The 19861-nt window shown below is 42.8% G+C and overlaps 1 protein-coding gene across 3 annotated transcripts in view; it reads right to left on the minus strand.

The window, feature by feature from the left end:
- The window catches only part of UBE2E2 (ubiquitin conjugating enzyme E2 E2), a 349451-nt gene extending 330316 nt beyond the window's left edge, over nt 1-19135 (minus strand). Inside the window, exons 1-3 of one of the 3 annotated variants that reach the window (XM_075547168.1) lie at nt 13925-14044; nt 13325-13509; nt 5176-5226 (exon numbers count right to left, since the gene is read on the minus strand). In XM_075547168.1, the coding sequence (XP_075403283.1) occupies nt 5176-5226; nt 13325-13500 (227 nt within the window). In that variant the 5' untranslated portion in view covers nt 13501-13509; nt 13925-14044. Of the gene's footprint in view, nt 1-5175; nt 5227-13324; nt 13510-13924; nt 14045-18767; nt 18934-18982 lie in introns of those variants that run through there. The other 2 variants (XM_075547167.1, XM_075547166.1) reach the window with 2 other exon arrangements.
- Nucleotides 19136-19861: the final 726 nt, after the last annotated feature.

The raw sequence follows: 19861 nt of genomic DNA on the forward strand, positions 1-19861 counted from the left end.
GGAAGAGGTAATACACCAAAAGGGCTAACAAAGGAATGATTTCTCCCAAAATCGGATGCGCCTTATGAAGGAGCCCTGGGAATGTAGGTGACATGTAGGGCTACTAACCACAAGGTCAGCAGTTCCAATCCACCAGCCTCTGTGTGGAAGAAGTGACTTTCTACTCCCATAAACAATTGCAGTCTCGGGAACCCACAAGGGCAGATCCAGCAGGAATCGACTCGCGGGCAGTGGGTTTTTGGTGTGTTAAGACAAGGGGCTCTTGACACCTCTTATTAGGCAGATAACTTCAGGATTTGTTTCTAGTTACATTACACTAATTAGGCCACACATAAAGACAGCAGACAACTCAAAAAAAAAAACAACTACAAAAGCTCTGTCCCTTTGTGTCCAACTAAATATACGCTCTAAGTTCTGAAGATAGCAACCACATTCCCATTGAAATATAGATGGTTACACGGACTACAAACCACAAACAATCCAAAGAGCATGGCACTCCACCTCACAGCTACAGTAAGTACCACGGGCACTTAGCGCATGTGACAGGAACCACTTTTCCACCAGCCACGGCACAGCCCAGCCTGTGAAAGGGACCACCACATCTACGCATGTGTTCTTTCTCGACCTGACCTCAGCCAAGCAACCATTTGGGGATCAATAAAAACCGTCAAAGCCATTGCACGGTATAGCCCTTGCTCCTAAAGTAAACTTATTAGCTATCAAATCCTCCTAAGTGAATTTCCTTGCAAATTCCCACGAGGAAGCAAATTATTCTAAGTGGTCCCTTTCCTGAAACTGTCTAAGGGATTTATTATTTAGATCTGAAAAATATTCTAGACATTTTACTCTATAGAGAACTTGCATATGAGCTGGTAACAAAGGCTCAAAAAAAAAAGTAATCCTCCAAATATCACAACAGTTTAACTTTTCTACTTTCAATAGAGTTGTGGTTACAAGAGCCCCCGGGCGGTGGTGGTGCTGGGAGCCCTGTTTGGCCCGTGGACCATGCAATGAAGTTCAAGGTCAGCAGCTGAAAGCACCAGTTGCTCAGACGGCAGAAGATAAGGCTGTCTGCTCCCGTGACTTGAGGGAGAATGATAGGCTGTCTGCTCCCAAACCGCAAAGGGGCTGGTCTACTCTATTCCAAGGAGGCAGGCACTGAGTCAGAATCCACTCGGTGGCAGTGAGTTTGGTTTGCATTGGTGACACTCTGGGTAAAGCACTGGGCCACTCACTCCAAAGCCATCAGTTCAAACTCACCAGGAGCTCTTCAGGAGAACGATGAGGCTGTCTGCCCCCACAGATTTACGGTCTACTCTGTATTCCAGGGTCACCAGGAATTGAATTCAACTTGATGAAGTGAGTTTGGCTAGGGCTTATGGTTACTTAAGTAATATTTAAATATTAACCATTACATAATTTCTTTCCTCTGCTTATTAGCTTCTCATGCACAGTTAATTATAATATTGGCTTAATCCATGTTAAATAATTACCTGTATTAAGTCCAGGCTAAATTGTTGTGAGGTGTCCTTGAGTTGGTTCTGACTCAGTGAACGTTAGGTGCGACAGAAGGAAACACTGCCCAGACCTGCGCCAGCCTCACACTTGCTCTGTTCAAGACCGAGGTCGCAGCCACTCTGTCAGTCCACCTCATCGAGAGCCTTCCTCTTTTCCTCTGCCCTCCGCTTTGTCAAGCACGACGTCCTTCTCCAGGACTGGTCCCTCTGGATAACGTGCTCAAAGGCTAAATTAGACCCGCTAATATATGAGAAAACAAAAAACCTGATAGGAAAGCTGCGACAGTCTACCATCACGCAGTACTATATGTGAATTCCATTTATCAATGGAATTAATATTTACCAATGGAATTAAAATTAATAAGATGAGAGGAAATGTAAGTCCACACAAAAACTTATAGCAGCTTCCTTAAAAACTGGACGCAGCGACGATATTCGCTAAGAGGTGAGAGTGTTACGAAGCAGTAAATGAAAGGTGTTTTCAGGAATCTCAGAGACAGAAGGGGAATTCAAACGCATACTTGTAAGCAAAACCAGCCTATCTGGAAAAACAACATACTGCCTGACTCCAGGTATATGGTATGACACGCTAGAAAAGACACACCACAGAGACAATGAAGAGCAGCGGTCGCCCAGGGTCAGGAGGATGGCAGAAGGATGAAGAGGAGGCTCACGGGGCATTTTTCAGGCAGTGAAACAATTCTCCATGAAACTGCAATGGCACCTGCCAAAACCCATAGGGCTGTACAATACAAATTGTGACCCCTTATGTAAACTATAGATTTCTGCTAATAATACTGTATCAATATTGATTTATCAACGGTACCAAACATACCACAGGCATACAAGATCTTCATAACAGGGCAAACACAGAGGGCTGGGGGGCATACGCGAACTCAGAACTTTCTGCATGTTCTATCAAACTAAAGGCCCTATAAAAATTAGTTTATTAAAATAAATGAACCTTAAATTAAGCAAGTGCATGAAAAGAAACAAATTTTGCCAGTAATCTGTTGTCAAAAAATGTTAGCAGTGTGTAGATGAAGTTCACATATTTACCAATGCAGTTTGTAAAATGGTTGTAAAAATAATCTAAGTGATAGTTAACTTTAAAAAAAATTCAGCCCACTAAGCGAATATTATTAAGAAACAAGAGATCCCCTCATAGAGGGGCTTAGGAGAGGAGATGGGTTAATTAGGGTGTGAGGTAGTATCGATGAAGAACACAGCTTTCCCCCGGATCCTGGATGCTTCCTCCCCCCAACTACCATGATCCGAATTCTACCTTGCAGGGCTGGATAGGACAGAGGCTGTACACTGGTGCATATGAGGGCTGGAGGTACAGGGAATCCAGGGTGGATGATACCTTCAGGACCAAGGGCGTGAGGGACGATGCTGGGAGAGTGGAGGGTGAGTGGGTTGGAAAGGGGGAACTGATTACAAGGAGCCACATGTGACCTCTTCCCTGGGAGAGGGACAGCAGAGAAGGGGGGAAGGGAGACCCCGAATAGGGCAAGATATGACAAAACAACGATGTATAAATTACCAAGGGCATATGAGGGAGGGGGGAAAAGGGAGGGAGGGGGGGAAAAAAAAGAGGACCTGATGCAATGGGCTTAGGCGAAGAGCAAATGCCTTGAGAATGATTGGGGCAGGGAATGTATGGGTGTGCTTTGTACAATTGATGTATGTATATGTATGGATTGTGGTAAGAGTTGTTGGAGTCCCTAATAAAATGTAAAAGAAGAAAAAAAAAAGAAACAAGAGATTTTAAATTCTAACTGGAGTTTTTCCACAATGCAAACTTTAAGTGAACTGGCCACCAGAGCCAAACAAGGGTCTAACATTTTAAACAGTTGTGACATAAGAGAGTCTGAAGAGTGAAGAAAAAGAGAGAAAAAAAAGGCTCACCCTTCGAGTTTTACCTAGCTAAGAAGTACTTGTTCTACGTAAGTGAACTATTCTGTGAGCATTGCTACTATCACAAGTGTATATAAGGGAGCATCATGAACGCTCTTGGGAAATTGGAATGAAAAGACAGAATTTGTGCTTGAACGTTTTGAAGGCCCCCAGGTATGGAAGCATATTAAATTCACCATTAATATAACCCTTGTTAGAGTTTTCCTACACACAAAAAAGTGGTCAACTAGCCAACACAGTAAAACCTGGAACAGCTGGAACCTGCATAAGGCAGAAAGCTGTCAGAAATGGGAAACTCTAACATCCCTAGTACGTTCTGTGAAACTGGCTGATATGTGATTTGGGCATTGTGTACACACCGTGCTACAACCTCATGGGAGCTGCTGTCACTGCGACTACAGTTGCAGAAGACGCTGACGGCAGGAAGGAGGGACACTGGCAGCGACAGCTGAGAGGGTGATGGTGGGGAGGGGAACAGGAGCAGCGGCAAGTGTGGAGGGAGCAGAGTGCCTCAGCCCACCTGCCTGCTGGACAGAGCCTCAGTGCACGGACGCAGACCTACGTCCTCCGCCTCACATGCCTACATCCCACCCATGACCCAGGAGTGCAAGAGGTCTTTAAAAGTCATAGGATAACATAATCAACAAAAGATTGCTTTCCCTTAAAGAAAAAGCATGTGCTAAAGGACATGTATGTGGTCAGAGGTTGTCCAGAGACGTTAAGGAACATGTACCTAGACCTTCACTAAACTGCATGATAGCAAAGTGGTAAGACTGTCAATGGTGGAAAACTTACAAGACACTCAGGAAAATGGGCAAGCCCGGTGACTTCATGTTCTTCAAAGTTCCACTGTGTTAAAATCGCTGTTCTACAGTATTTTCACTTTTGTTAATACCTCTAGTTGCAACCTTGGCTTTCATATCAAGGAAAGATCAGTAAAACCAGAAACCATACTAAACAAATTTCACCTGCATTCAATTCAGTTCACCTGCCGGAAATATCTTCAGTTAAACTGCCCAGCTCAAAGGCTGACCTCAAACGCTAACAGAAATAAAGGTCTTCAAACGTCAGGCAGCCATTCTCCTGCTACTGCACAAGGTAGAGTATCAGTAGGAGGTTAAAGACAGGGACTCACGAGATGAGGAGGACCACCACTAATTATTTCCAATCGGTAAACATTGACCAGAAAATTGAGGATACTTAAGTCATGAAGAACAGTGATTCAAACCTAACAACACTGTCTCAAATCATACTTCATAGTTAGTCACAACTGTTGACCACAAGAAATCATGTGAGCCATGAAGAAATTGTTTAGTAACCCTGTACTTTAAAAAATCAATTTCCAACAAGAAACAATTGAATAATTATCAAATAACAGATATTTTAAACACTGCCATGCTATCATTAAAGAAATCACATCAACTCCTAATACTTCTTCCACTAGAAGAAAACTGCATTTGTTACCCTGTAATTCCATTATCATACTGTTATTACATTACTCTATTTTTGGCAACTCCACCCTATCCCTGCAAACATACTGGCCGAATTTTCTATTTCTGCACAGAGACAACAAAACCTAGTCTTTCACAATCATTTACGTCCAAACCACAATGATGCTTTTACTAATTAATCAGACTACAACAACAATCGCCAATAACTTTTGGTCTATCAGGCCGACACTTCATATGCACCTTCGGCAAAAAAAAATACAAGCAAATATGAAACCATAAGTACTTACCTACAGTTGGGAGGAGGGTCCAACGTAATTTCTGCAAGCTCCTTCTGAATTCTTTAAAACAGAGACAAAGAGAAGTGCTATTAGGATGAGTTGTCTTCACATTCAACATCAACTAACTGCATTCAGATGTTAGACTATGCTTCCCTTTGGCATGCTTTTGAATGGAAACACGAACACGGCACAACACATCATACACTGAAGCAAAGCACCAGTTTCTGCTGAGAGTTGAGGAAGAGCTTGGACACACCAGTGCATGTAGCGGATGGAGACAACCCTGTGACTTACATTATAACTTCATTAAAGATAAGTCGCTAATCAAAACGTCTCATTTAAACCAAAAACTTTTGCCTCACTAAGGAAAATTCTCACAATGGATTTGTACTGGAAGGTGGCTACACTAAGTTGAATCCGAGCATCCTGGATGACCCCATCAGTTGGTGAAGAAAGGAACATCACCATCTCATCCAACCCATGAGCCAGGAGTGTAAGAGGTCTTTAAGTCATGGGAATAAGATATTAACAAAAGATCTGCTTTCCCTTAAAAAAATTATTGCCGTCTGGTAATTATTGTGATAGTACATGGATGATAGTTAACTAAAGTATTTTTAAAAACAGCTACTCGCATTTCATTCTGTATTCTTTTAGCTATTTTAAGGTTTTCAGTGTAAGCTTACATAACAAGTTAAGCATCCCTTCAACAATTTCCATACAAACTGTTCAGTTTCACTGATTGCATTTTTTTAATCAGTGTATTGGGGGCTCTTACAGCTCTTATCACAATCCATACATATATCCATCTGTCAAACTCATCTGTACATGTTGCCATCACTATTTTTTTGTTTGCCATCATCATTTTCAAAACATTGTCTTTCTATTTGAGCCCTTGGTATCAGCTCATTTCCGCACCCCCCACTCCCTCCCCTCACGAACCCTTGATAATTTATAAATTATTATTTTAATCATTTTATTGGAGGCTCATATAGCTCATATCGCAATCCATACATACATACATTGTATCAAGCACATTTGTACATTCGTTGCCATCATCAATTTCAAAACATTGTCTTTCTACTTGAGCCCTTGGTATTGGCTCATTTTTCCCTCCCTCCCTATAGTTTATAAATTATTATTATTTTATAATTTATAATTTTTTTCAGGTCTTACCCTGACCAATGTCTCCCTTCACCCACTTTTCTGTTGCCCATCACCCAGGGTGGAGCTATATGTAGATCACTGTGATCTGTTCCCCCTTTCTCTTCCCACCTTCTCCTTACCTTCCTGGTATCACTACTCTCATTATTGGTCCTGAGGGGTTTATCAGTCCTGGAGTCCCTGTGTTTCCAGCTCTTATCTGTACCCCTGTACATGCCCAGATTTGTAGGTAGAATTGGAGTCATGATAGTGAGGGTGGGTAGCATTAAAGAACTAGAGGAAAGTTATGTTTCATCGGTGTTGTATTGCTCCAACTGCTCATCTCCTCCCAGCGACCCTTCTGTAAGGGGATGTCCAATTGTCTACAGATGGGTTTTGGGTCTCCACTCCACACTCTCCCTCATTCACATCGATATAATTTTTTGTTCTGGGTCCTTGATGCCTGATACTTGATCCCATCAACACAGTATGATCACATGAGCTGGTGTGATTCTTCCATGTGGACTTTGTTGCTTCTCAGCTAGATGGCCTCTTGTTTACCTTCAAGCCTTAAGGCTCAGGTGCTGTATCTTTTGATAGCCAGGCACCATCAACTTTCTTCACCATATTTGCTTATGCACCCATTTTGTCTTCAGCGATTGTGTCAGGGAAGGTGAGCATCACAGAATGCCGGGTTAAGGGAGTACTTGAGTAGAGGCCCAAAGCTTGTCTGCTACGTTAATACTTAACACATAAATAGATGTACATTCTTTTCAATGCATGAACATACTCATTTTCATTTTGGTTGTTCAATTTCCAGTACTCTAGTTTCCCTGCTCCTTCACCTTCTCATCTTTGTTTTAAAGGTGAACATTTGACTTCACATAGATGACCCGATTTTAAATTAGCACAATACAGTCTCCAGGTTACAAACCAGACCTATTCCTTTGTCTGTTAAGTAGAAAATGCAGGTGAGTCAGAATAGGAACAGTTCTCATTCATAGTGCAAGTACAGGTTAAGAGCTTCTTCCAGGATTTAAAAGCTGCACCAGCAGCAAGTGAAGGTGATTATGAAAAAAGAATCTGCTGTGAGTAGATTTGCTCAATCATTTCAAAGTGAAGGTAAAAGAATGTAAGATTAAAGGCAAGAGCTATCCTGAAGTCGGCCGTTTGTAGCACAGGGCCTACATGTATTCCTAGGCGATACTATTTATTGTGGGAGCCAAATTCTGATTTCGCTAAAAAGTGACATCAGAGGATAGTTTTTGGACAAAGATTCAAGAGGACATCTAAGCAATAATCTTGAGGAGTCACTGAGTCCCAACGGGAACACGAGTGTGGATTCCTTTAGAATGTCAGGCTCTTTTCTACAACCATCTCTTACTCCATCAGGACATCTACTGTGACCCTAGCCACAAAAATCAGGACCAGTCGCTGAGCACCATCTAGTTCTTCTGGTCTCAGGCCAGATGAGGCCAGGATTTTTACAGATGACTAAACTAGTTCTTTTGAAATTCCCTATGCAAATACTTGGGTTTCCCTCTCCAAATTCTTAAGAAATCGCACACTACGAATATAATGTCCACACATCTAAACTATGTGATTCCAGGTTGGGGAGACCTTGCGAAGCAGGACAAAATCAAAAATACTTTCATCCTAATTCTGATATCGCATTAATTGTGTATTCTCGGGCTTCTAGCTCTCTCTCTCTCTCTCTCTCTCTCTCTCTCTCTCTCTCTCTCTCTCCTTCAGTTCTCTTCCTATAAAATAAAGGTGTTTATTGGAAACTAAAACTCCCTGATCTGTTATCTTTAAAATGCAGTAATTTCCTTTTAACACAAATTTATGATGTGTTTACATGCATAAGGAACACATATGGCCCATAATTAAATGGCATGTCTCAACCATCTGATTAGAATACCTTTAATAGATTTCACAAAGTATAAAACTTTCACTGTGAATCTATATAACTAAGTGGAATACCACCAAACTAAACACAAGCACAGTCAGCCTCTGCTCTGTCAGGACTCTACTGGAGGGGGCAGGGTATGCGGGGGAGGTTCTGAAAGGAGTAAAAGAGTGTTCACCCACAGATCAGAAAATTTAGTATATTCCAGGGAGACAGTGATGACGGGGGTGGGGGTGGGGGTGCACCACAAAGAGTAAAAGAGAAAATAAAGACATACATATATACCCCAAAATGGGGAGGGGGGGAGAAGGGTTGCATATGAAAGATTTCTAGTTCAAGCATGCAGCAAATTAAAATGTGTAATCATTTTCATCAAGTTATTAACTGCTACACTCACCCCAAAAAGGGCATTAAATCATTGGTTAGAACTGAGTTAAACCACTATTTAAAATTAGAAAGTCAACACGAGATATACAAGGGAGCGTCAATAAGTTCATGGGGACACTCCATTATCTTTCTATTTTTCTTCACACTTTTTGAAGCCTCCTTGTATTATTTAGTTATGCAGAAAGCCAATAGAAGAACTAAGAGTACATTAAGTACACGTTTGTTTCTAGGGAAGAAAACTGGGATCCAGGAGTGTTTGAATAGAATGATCTTGATTTCCATCAGTTCTTAGTAATAGTTGTTACAATTAATAACTTTTTGAAAAAAATCATTTTATTGGGGGCTTGTCCAACTCTTATCATAATCCATACATACATGCATTGTGTCAAGCAAATTTATACATTTGCTGCCATCATCATTTTCAAAACATTTTCTTTCTACTTGAGCCCTTGGTACCAGCTTCTCATCTTTCCCCCTCCCTTCCCCACCCTCCCTCCCTCATAAATAAATTTTTTCATCGTTATTAAACCAAGAGCCAGATGAACAGCCATTAAAAGCAGCATGTTTACTTCTTCTAATAAAACTTATTTTAAACATTAAAAAAAAATCAACCTTTATGTCTTACTGACCCTTTGCCTTAAAAATATAATTAATTTTCTATCGGAGGATTAAATGATGGAACTTGAACTCCAGATGGCTATAATTCTAAATTCCTAATATTCAATATTAAAAAAAATTACTGACAAATTTGACAAGTCTGAACAATGAATCACTGTCTCATAATATATTTTGAGCTACTGTCACCTAAGAATGGTTGTATTTCTCTCAATAGGAAAGGTTGTATTAAGAATTTCTATTTAAACGGTTGTAAGATATCCTGCTGTTTTCAATGACAGTAATTCAGCTCTACCTCAAAACTTGTGAGCATGCTATGAATTTAAGTTTCTCGGTCTTGACAGGTGGGACAAGGAAGGTAGCTAATCCGGGCACTATCCTGAGGCTGAAGAAAAATGAAAAACTATCAATAATTCACACTTAGCAGTGCACCTTTCACCTGATGATCTCAAGCCATTAAAAGTGAATTAAATGAATCTCACAGAGCTCTCAAAGTATGACAGCTATCAGTCCCCATGCAAACGATAAGAAAAGCAAAGTTAGTTATTGTTCACTGATAAGGTGGAAAACTGAGGACATAGTCTTTCGAGTCAAACACAGAAATTGTCTTCTCAGAACTTTTTATTATTTTTTAGATAATTTTTAAGATGAAATTATTTCTGTAGTGCTAAGTCAGCTGGCCAACTGTCTGACTTTCTAATTTCCACTTGGCAGTGCCTCTTCTGAGGTTGTCATGATCAGAACGTCAGCAGCTACACCAGGGAACAGACACATCAGGAGCCAAACACAGACGAACTTCCAGTGTGCATGACGCTCGCCTGACGTTTTCATTGTTCTAAGTACTGCGTGTGACTGTCATTTGCTATCGGGTGAAAAAAAGAATCCTCAGAATCACGATTCATTCAACCTGACTGAATTGAAGAATTCAGCACCAAAATGAGACAGTGGATAGAAAGTCTGAAACCCCCAGCTTAACAGCAAATTGGAGTCACCGCTGAGAAAAACGAAGTATTGCCGCGTTGAAAGCACTGCTGCCGCAGGTTAAAAATTTTAAGCAACTCGCTCCAAACAAAGTAGAACGTGGGTCTGTGGCAAGGGAATCCACAAGGTGACTTCAAACCAGTTCTTTTCTGGTTTTAGATACCCTCATGCCAGATGACTGACTGCATTTCTCAGTCACCAGAGGATCCGTTGGTCAAAACCTTCCCCAAAGAACTTATGCTTAAGAAATCACTGTAGATGTAATTACAGTGATTTTTAAAATCTCAGAGCAGTCCCTGAACTCACCTGGAAAACACAGTCAAGTCATTTTCAATCATAAGCCTGGAGTTTAATTTTGGAAGGTGATAGGCAGAACTATGATTGTAAGAAATGTGCTTTCAGTGACAGAATTCAATTCCACCTCTAAACCTGTGACCGTGTTTTATATGAAGTGTTTCAGGCTTGGCAAGCAGGATACGGTCGGGAGCTATTTCAGGGACAGTCCTGAAGATGATTTCAAGGCACACCAAGGGTTAAATAACTGTCAACATCCATTGTAAGATGCATCCCAATTTTAGAAATATTAATGTTTTAAAAGACATTGTTTAGAATCCAAATATAGTTATTTTAGATTATTTCTCCCTAGAAACGCAAAAAAAAAAAAAAACCAACCACCTCACTGCCATCAAGTTGATTCTAACTTACAGCAACTCTACAGGACAGAGTTGAACTGCCTTTGTGGGTTTCCAAGAGTGTTTACGGGGGTAGAATGCCTAATTCTCTCATGGAAAAAATTAATCTTAGATAAGCCCGAACAATAAAAGTTCACAATAGAATATAGAGAGTCAACTTTTTAACTTAGCAAAAATTCACCGCCTGAGCCAAATGTCAGTCCTGAAACAGTGTTCTACTGAGCATCCAATAAAATCACACTGTCTCCTCTGAACAAAGTTAATTTGAAATAAATCTAATTTAAAATTCATATGTGCCAATATATGAAAGCAGCAGAAGAATCAATTCAGTGAAGATCTCAGAATAGATGTTTTACTGAACTGACTAGTCAATTTAATCAAAATCATCAAAATTTGTCACTGGGGACACAGTCTAACTTCAAGATCTATTTTCCAGCTACATTTTTGAAAATATAACAAGACTGTGTAGATGTATCTTGAGAGCAGGCTGCTGAGTGGATGCCAGTTTTTTAAAGAAATAAATTCTTGCCAAAAAGTAAAAAGCATAATAGATACAGTACTGAATTTAAAAGATAATAGAGTGCTTTATAATAAATTCTATTTTGACAATGAAAAAAGAGTGAATTAAAAGGCCTTTCCCACAAACTTCTAAGCCTCCTCATATACATAACCTTCTTGCCATCTAAGTATAAAAAAACAAACTTATTATTTAAATAAAATACCCATTTAAATGATTTTCTATCATTTTTCTGTAATACCTGAAAACTGAAATCTTTAACAATTACTATACCAGGTTATTAACGCTATAATTATAGCATATTCTTGTAATGTGAAAAGCACTTTTCCTTAAGTTACTGTGAACCATATTTAAAGACAACAGTATCAGAAGCTCTAGTTCCAATCACATGAAGTTCTCAGAGGTTAGCATATACCTTACTTTCCTAAAATTCCTATCAAATGGATTTGAAAAAATCCTTAGAGACTTGAATTGGTACTATGCAATGCTGGTATCTGATTTCATGTTTTAAATGTTTGTGATGCAGAGACTGGCAGGGTGAATAATAAAGCATCATCCAACTATATTCTGTTCAGAAGACCCTCTACTGGGGGGCAGCGAGAAAGAGGGATGTGCTCAGTGGCATGGCCTGACTGCAACACTGGGCGTGGATGCAGGAGCAACTGTGAGGACGGCACGGGACCAGACAAGGTTTCATTCTGCTGTGCACAGGGTTGCTATGGGTTGGTGCCAACTCGATGGCACCTAACAACAACACTAATACCCAAAGATAATGCACAAGTGAAAGGTGAAAGAAGATTGGGGGGGGGGAATGCATTTAAACCCTACCCGAACGAGAGCAAGATGGCTATATTAATATCAAACAAAACAGACTTGAAGTAAAAATCTCTACTAGAGAGGCCTATTTCATCATAAGAGTCAATTCATCAAGAAGACCTAACAATTCTAGATATAAATGCCCCTAACAACAGAGCCCTCGAACACAGGAAGCAAATGCTGACAGAACGGAAGGGCAAAATCAGCAGTTCTACTCTGCGGCTGGAGACATCAACGCCCGGCTTTCCATAATGGACAGAACATCTACGCAGAAGATGAATACGGAAAGAAAGAACTGTACAACACTATAAACCCTCTGGATCTAAAAGATACCACCCTACAACAACAAATACGTGTTCTTCGCCAGTGCACGCAGAATCATTTCCCAGGACAGACCATATACTAGGTCACAAACCTCAGTAGATTTTAAAACACTAGAGTCACTGAAAGTACCTTCTTTGACACAAGAGAATGAAACTAGAAATCAGTGACGGAAGGAAAACTAGATATTTCACAAACAGAGAAAATAAAGCAAGAAATGGATGAAATAAGAGAATTCCATAGCTCATTACTGTCGAGTTAATTCCATTTCTTTAGAGCTACCCAATTAACGTTATTTCTGTTCAGTAAGACTAAGAAACTTAAGACAGGGTAAAACTTAAAGGCTTATCCACAAATGAATTCTTCAATATGACGCAAGAAGCAAAAGAAATAGAAACAACAAAAACTGGACTTGATTAAAATGAAAATTTCTTGTGCATCCAAGGGCTTGATCAAGAACGTAGAGACAACCTGTAGAATGGGGGAGATATTTAGCACCCTATGTCTGATAACAGTTTAATAGCCAGGATCATGTACAATGATGAAAGATCAAGACATCCTTCAACTCAACAAGTACGGCAACCCAATTAAAAAGTTAAGTTCATATGCCTTACAATTAAAAACATGAGGGGGGAAAAAGGATGGTCTTAAAGGTTGGAGGGGGGAGGGGGCACACACGGGAATCCACAAACTTCATGATTCACAATCCAGAAAGGTTTACATGCGACAGGAAAACAGATAAGCCAACGCTAAAACTTAAAGGTTACAACAATGTGGTACCTTTTAGCACTGGTCGACAATTTAGCCGCTGTTTTGCCAGATATTCTCCCCTCCTTTTTCTTGGGCTGCACTGCCTCTCTTTCAGGTTCCTGCTGAACACTTTCCCGCTGGTCTCCATCGGAGCTTCCCCCGCTAGTGCTGGGGCTGTCATCGACTCTTTGTGCTTCCGTGGACATTTTAGATCCCTGGATTAAAGAACCAAACGTCGATTAGCCAATGGGGCTACAAAACAAAGATAAGGTTAGCCTCAAAACGCAGCCAGGAAATCGCGATATAAAATGAATACACGTGTCCTTTGTGCACAGTTAGACTTCCCCAAATCTTCCTCTATCCATTCAGAACGGCTTGAGTAGTGAAATGACAATACGCAAAAACGTGTCCACAAAATGTTCACACCAACATTATTTTTTAACAGCCCCCAAATAGAAACCACCCGAATGTTCATCACACCTGGTCAATGGATAAGCCAAATATGGCATATGCACACGGTGGAATGTCGTTCCACCATTAAAAAAAAGAATGAAGTACTGATGCTATGACACAGATGAACCCTGAAAACATCGTGCCAAGTAAAAGAAGCCAGTCACAGGAGCGACGTACCTTACCGCTTCATTCACATGAAATGTCCTGTCTAGAACGAAGGCAAATCCATAAAAATGGAACGTAGATTAGTGGTTTCAGACTGTGTGGGGCAAGAAGTGACTGCTAAGGGCTACCAGCTTTCCTTTCAGGATGTCGACATCCTAAAATGAGGTAAAGAGTGATGCTGTATGACTCAGAATATTCTGGAAACCCAGAGTTATACACTTTCAAAGGATAAGGCTTATTGTATGCAAATTACATCTCAACCACGCCCTTACTTTAAGAAAATAGGAATAATAAAAGGATTGAGTGCCTATTAGTCTCCTAGCCACTGGAGAAGAGCCCCACGACTGAGAAATTCTGTCTGTGGCTAAGTCAACCTGCTGAGGGCTTCAAGAGAGGTTAGTGCGTCAGTCCTAAGGACAGAGAAATGGGGCATTTCACATCCACAGTCAATCAATCAAAATATCCTGGAGAATCAGCTAAGGTTATAATCTTATGGTCAGTTGTTTTCAGTAGCCTCTGAACACAAAGACTTTCGTGGATTCGAAATAAAAACGAATGATGGTGTCAGCACTGACCCAGCAACACCAAGGAACCATGTGTCACAAGAGATGGAGACAAGGAAAGCATAAACATTTTTCCCCCTTGAGACTTTCTGGATGAGATATCCCTCAAGATTTCAAATTCCCTTTGCCGACTCTGTGCTCCCAGGCAGCGCGCTGATTATCGACCCAATTTCCTCAATAGTGTTGATACCTGGAGAGTTTCTATAACTTGACAGACCACAAAATGCCAGCATATGCGCATCATTGTCTATCACAACTGTCATTATCATAACCCATTTCTGAGCTTGATTACTGTGAATATATATGTGCGTGTGTATACATATATGTGTGTGTGTATGTATACACACACAAACATATATCCCTGTACCCAGAACTGAACCAAGTTCTCACAGATGTATTCACCAAAGTCTCACCCACTGCCACTTGGTGGATTCAGAGTCCCCGCGCCTACAGGGCAGCGTAGAGCTGCCCCTTAGGGTTCCTGAAGCTGCAAATCTTTACAGGAGCAGACAACCTCCTCCTTCTCCCAGAGCAGCTCATGGGTTGGAGCTGAAGTGCCAGCCATTAGCAGCTCAACTTGCAGCCCCCCAGCCACCTGGGCACCTTCTTCATAATCTCTCTGAGCACCTTCCAGCCGCTGCTCCTTTTAAATGCGAAAACACAAATACAGATCCTAGGCAGTTCTGCTACTTCTGCTTCTCCAAAACTAGTATTTTAGAAATGAAATCACCTGTATTTAAGAATGCCATGTTTACCAACACAAAACATACCTCTAGAAGTCATAATTTTTTGCTCCTGAAAAGACCCTATACTAACTATAAGTCTATCTATATATCCATCTACATAAATAGACATTACTCTTCTTCAAATTAGCAATTACAACTTGGAATACAACTATTTCTGAAATAATCAAGAAATGAACAGGTGAGAGATACTTTAACTAAAGAACTGTTCATGACTACATCAGTTCAAAAGTGGTCATCACCAAAGATTTAACGTGTAACCTATTCGAAAACAAAGCAATTTCACAATATGGACTGTTCATGTATTTCTGGTACATTAAACCCAAAAGCACTGCGGGAGACTGGAAGATTGAGGAAGCACAGAGATGAAAAATCAAAACAACTGTCCAACACCCACACCACCACCCATTTCCAACCCAATAGCTCCAGCCCCCCATGCTTTCAAACGAAATGAGGTCCCCGCCTCAAGCAGCTTTGAAGCAGATAGACCGCTGACTGCTTTGTACCTGTTCCTACAGCTGTGACATCTTTTATGAGCATGAAAGTCACTTAACAGAAGACTGAAATGTTTTAGCAGTATGTTTCATTTCTAGCTCGAACACACCTAACGTAGTTCTTGCTTTTTAAACTTCATTTCAATTCTCCTCCTTGAATTTACCAATACTCCTTTTCAACTTATTTCAATTCAACGATATCGAGTTTAAAAGCTAATTAGTGTACATAATTAATTAATGTACATAAAAGCATATTAGCTACCACAAATAGTCAAAGGGAGAGAGAATGATTCTGAGGGAAAGGTCCTTGGATTGTTAGCAGACGCAGCCAGTAATATTTTGAGAAACGTGTAATGAAGGAGTGAGCTATCATTTATTTTACATATTAAACCAGGAACAACCCATTACATGACAAATAGATAGAAACCTAAAGAAAATATTCCTTTTTACTGGGGTGCAGCTTCAGTTTATTAAACTGTGCCCAGAGTTGCCGTTGTGTACATTAGTTTATAAAGGTACACATTCACATGTGTGTGCAAGGGCACACTATAGTTAGTAATACTGTGATTTCATATAAGTACTTACAAGGACTATTCAATCTGAGTCATAATCTGAAACCCAAATTTCAGACTATCATAATATCAGAGGAAGACTAAAGTATAACTAGTCTTCCTATAGTTTCACAGACAGACCAATTTCTACTTTTGACCTGAGATATTTTATCTTTTCCAAATAAAATACTACCATGGGATAAACTAATCTGAGACTACTGATAACCTTGAAACTTTCACAAATGAAGTTTTCACCTTTGTCAAATATCAAGAATAGGGTAAATTTCAGATGGCTTTGGGTTTAAATGGCTAAGAAGAGGGGAAATTATAGAAAGGAAATTATTGTGCCACTCAGGTGTAAGTAATATTATGAAATAAAGTGGTCTATAGCTCATCGGAATTAGTACAAAATTGGTGTTTTGTACTAATGTACAAAATTGTACAAATATGTACAAAATTGGTGTTTTGTCTCCTCTCTACAAATGAATGAAAATTTCTGAATTAAAACTCCTTACTCATTACACTTTAAATCAATATTGTAGAATTATCTTTTGCTAAGGTAAATTCTTCAATCGCTAATCTGGTATAATTGTCTAAAGAGAGGATAAACCAGTGGGCTTGGAACACAGAGCTACTCTCTAATGACAGCTTCAAAGCTATTAAGAAATTTAAGTTGATACTTTCACTTTGGGTCCACAAAAACCTAGTTCCTGGGGGAGAAATGGGTTGGGAGTAGAGATTTACTGAATAAATGTGTTAAAGAGTTCTTATACTTGTTACATACATTTTCCTTCTCCAACATGCAAAATATCTAGGCTGGTACTAGCCAAGAACGCTATATTATAATCACAGTCCTGGAAACTGGCAATATATAAAAAATGAAATGGTTTATTTTTATATGATGCTCCATGTAAATGCAAGTATTTGGCTATAATTATTACTGGCACCACAAAAGCGAGCAAGGCCACTCCATGAATCCAGAAAAACCTTTTAGCGGTATCTCGTAGCATCCAAGTACAGAGGTAATCATTCTACTCTTTATAAAAAGGCTTAATTCAGTTATTTACGATCTTGCCATTTGTCTACCTAATCCTATCTCTAAACTTTTCTAAAACGTCTAAAAAAATAATTTATACTATACGCACATCTAGTAACATCCAACTTTTAACTTAGCTCTAAAGATATTCGGTCAGGAAATAATTCTAAAAAGCCAGCGAATTTTGCAAAGGAGAAAGGGCTGTTAAGCCAGTATAAGCCAGGGTGCTGGGTCCCAGAGGATGTCAGAGAGGGGTGATGAGGAGGGGAAAGAGCATTCTTTGAAAACACTCCATCATCAGCATCAGCCCACACACCAACCCATCTCAAGAGCCCAGGAGCATCCAACCCGTCTGGGTAAAAGTGTTTAGATTTTCAAGGGCCAGGTTGACTCATCACCCATTCGGAAGCATGCTTTTTAAAGAATCGGGGATGAAAATTAAAGTGAGCTTGGAAACTTTACGAAGCACGTGTTAATGTGAGGGTCAGCCCAGGGCTTCCTTTTGTACCGGTAAATAAAAACATTGGCGGAGCCTCCCCAAGAGCACACAATGCAAAACCGATGAATCTTGAAAACATGCAAATGGGTCTAACAGCAACCGAGCCCAGGATGATGTCTTTCTAAAGCGGCCTTAATTTCCTTAAGGGAAGACAGATTGGACATTACTGGTTGGTCCTGGGGGGAGAGGGGGGGGCCACAAGAAGCCACACTTTATCTTCATTAGAAACGGTAAAGGGCAGAAGGGTCAAAACATTATGAAAGAAGGGGGAGGAGGGCTTAGGTGGGGTGGGGGGGTGGAGAATCCAGTTTCAAACGAGGCCAGCGTGGGCTGCGGAGATGAAACCCACGTAAGATCGGATTCGGCTCCAAACTGTGCCAATCGCCGGGCATCACAAAAGACCAATACAGCACACACCCCACACCAGGGCAGACACATACACGCCCGCAAGGTTTGCTCTGGGCAGGCGGGGGAGGTGAGGGGGGGGGCGCGGGCAGCAGACTCAACTCTGGCCAAGAGAGGCACCATGTGCGGCAATTATGCAATTAAGGAAAATAGCAAAAGATCGAGCCGGGCACTTCCCACCGTGACATTCATCCTGTACTTTTGCAAAGACTTAGTTCCAGGATGCGGCTGCGAGAGGGAAGAGCCCTGGAGAGCAGCGGAGGATGGGGAACTGAGAAGTGAAGGTGGAAGAAGGGCAGGCAGGGAAGGGGCAGAAAATAGGGGGGAGGGGGAGGAGGGGGAGGGCTGGAAAGGGCGAGACACCGGGCAGGACGCTCGCGGGAGGGGCACAGGGGGCTGGGCACGCCAGGGGGCGGAAAGGAGGGACCTGGTGCGCAGAGGTGTAAGCAGAGACCTGCGGCGTGGAGGGGCGGCCCGCGGGGGGAGGGGGACGCCGGCGGGGGGGGGAGGGGAAGGCAACCCTGGCTGAGGGGGGAGGGGGGTGACTGTGGCCCGGGACGATACCTGAGGGAGGGGCGTCCGCACAGGTCGCCGGCTCCGGTCGATCCCCGATCCTCAGAACGCGAAGGCGTCCAGGGCACGAGGGCGGGGGGAGGGGGCGGCAGGAGGGAGGCCCTGGGGATTGGGTGTCCCCAGCGGGCCGTCTAGTCACCGACGCTGCACTGACCGCCCCTCCACGCCTGCCCCCGCGGCGATCGGTCCTTCTGGCCTGAACTCACCCTCAGTGCCGCCGGCCCCGGCCGCTGCAGCTCCGGCTCCCGAGGCTGCTGCCCGCGGCTGCCGCTGTGGCCGCCCGAGTCCTGGAAAGTGAAGCTCCCACCTCCGAGAGTCGCCGCCGCCGCCGCCGCCGCCGCCGCCGCCCGGCCGTCCGCGCGCGCGCCCGCCAGTGCGCGCGCCCGCGCCCGCCCGGGAGAGACCGCGAGAGCGCGAGCCCCACGTCGGCCGGCGCCAGCCCTACCCCCTCCGCCCCTCCCCCACCGGCGCGCGGCCGCGGGCGCGTGCACGTGCACAGCCGGCTGCCCCGCGGGCGAGGCCAGGGGTTCGAGCTGGAACGCGGAAAAGTAAACTGACAGCCGCGTCCGGAGCCGCAGGCCGCGGCAGGGTGGGTGAGGGGCGCCCCTCCGGGAAGGGACGGCCGGCGCGGGGGCGGGGGGGGGGAGGTGGAGGGAAACCGAGGCTGACGAGGCAGCTTCACCGGAGGGGACACAGGGACCTTGACGAGCACGCGCATTAGAGAGATGTGCTGGCTGGGGCCGAGGGGTCGCCCTGAGAGGCCAGAGGTGGGGTGGATGGGGAGGCGTTTGCCCCGAGCACCCCCGCACCCCCTGCCCCGCCAAAGCTCTCGTGCAGCAGCCGCGGGAACTGACCCAGTTCCCATACGAACCCCAGCTCGGACACGTGGTGCCTACACGCACCCGAAATGGGAAAGCTGCGTGGGCCTGCTAAGTTCGCCCGGGCTAAGGCTGACTCCTGCCCCACACTCACTAGCACGCAGGACCTGCCTTTCGCCTTGTCCGGGTTCAGACAGCTCTCTCCGGGAGATGAGGTGGGGGGTGGGGGGCATGTTGAAGGGGAGGAGGTTTGTGCAGCACTATCAC

Source organism: Tenrec ecaudatus, chromosome 4 (genome assembly GCF_050624435.1).
Source record: "Tenrec ecaudatus isolate mTenEca1 chromosome 4, mTenEca1.hap1, whole genome shotgun sequence".
Lineage (NCBI taxonomy): Eukaryota > Metazoa > Chordata > Mammalia > Afrosoricida > Tenrecidae > Tenrec > Tenrec ecaudatus.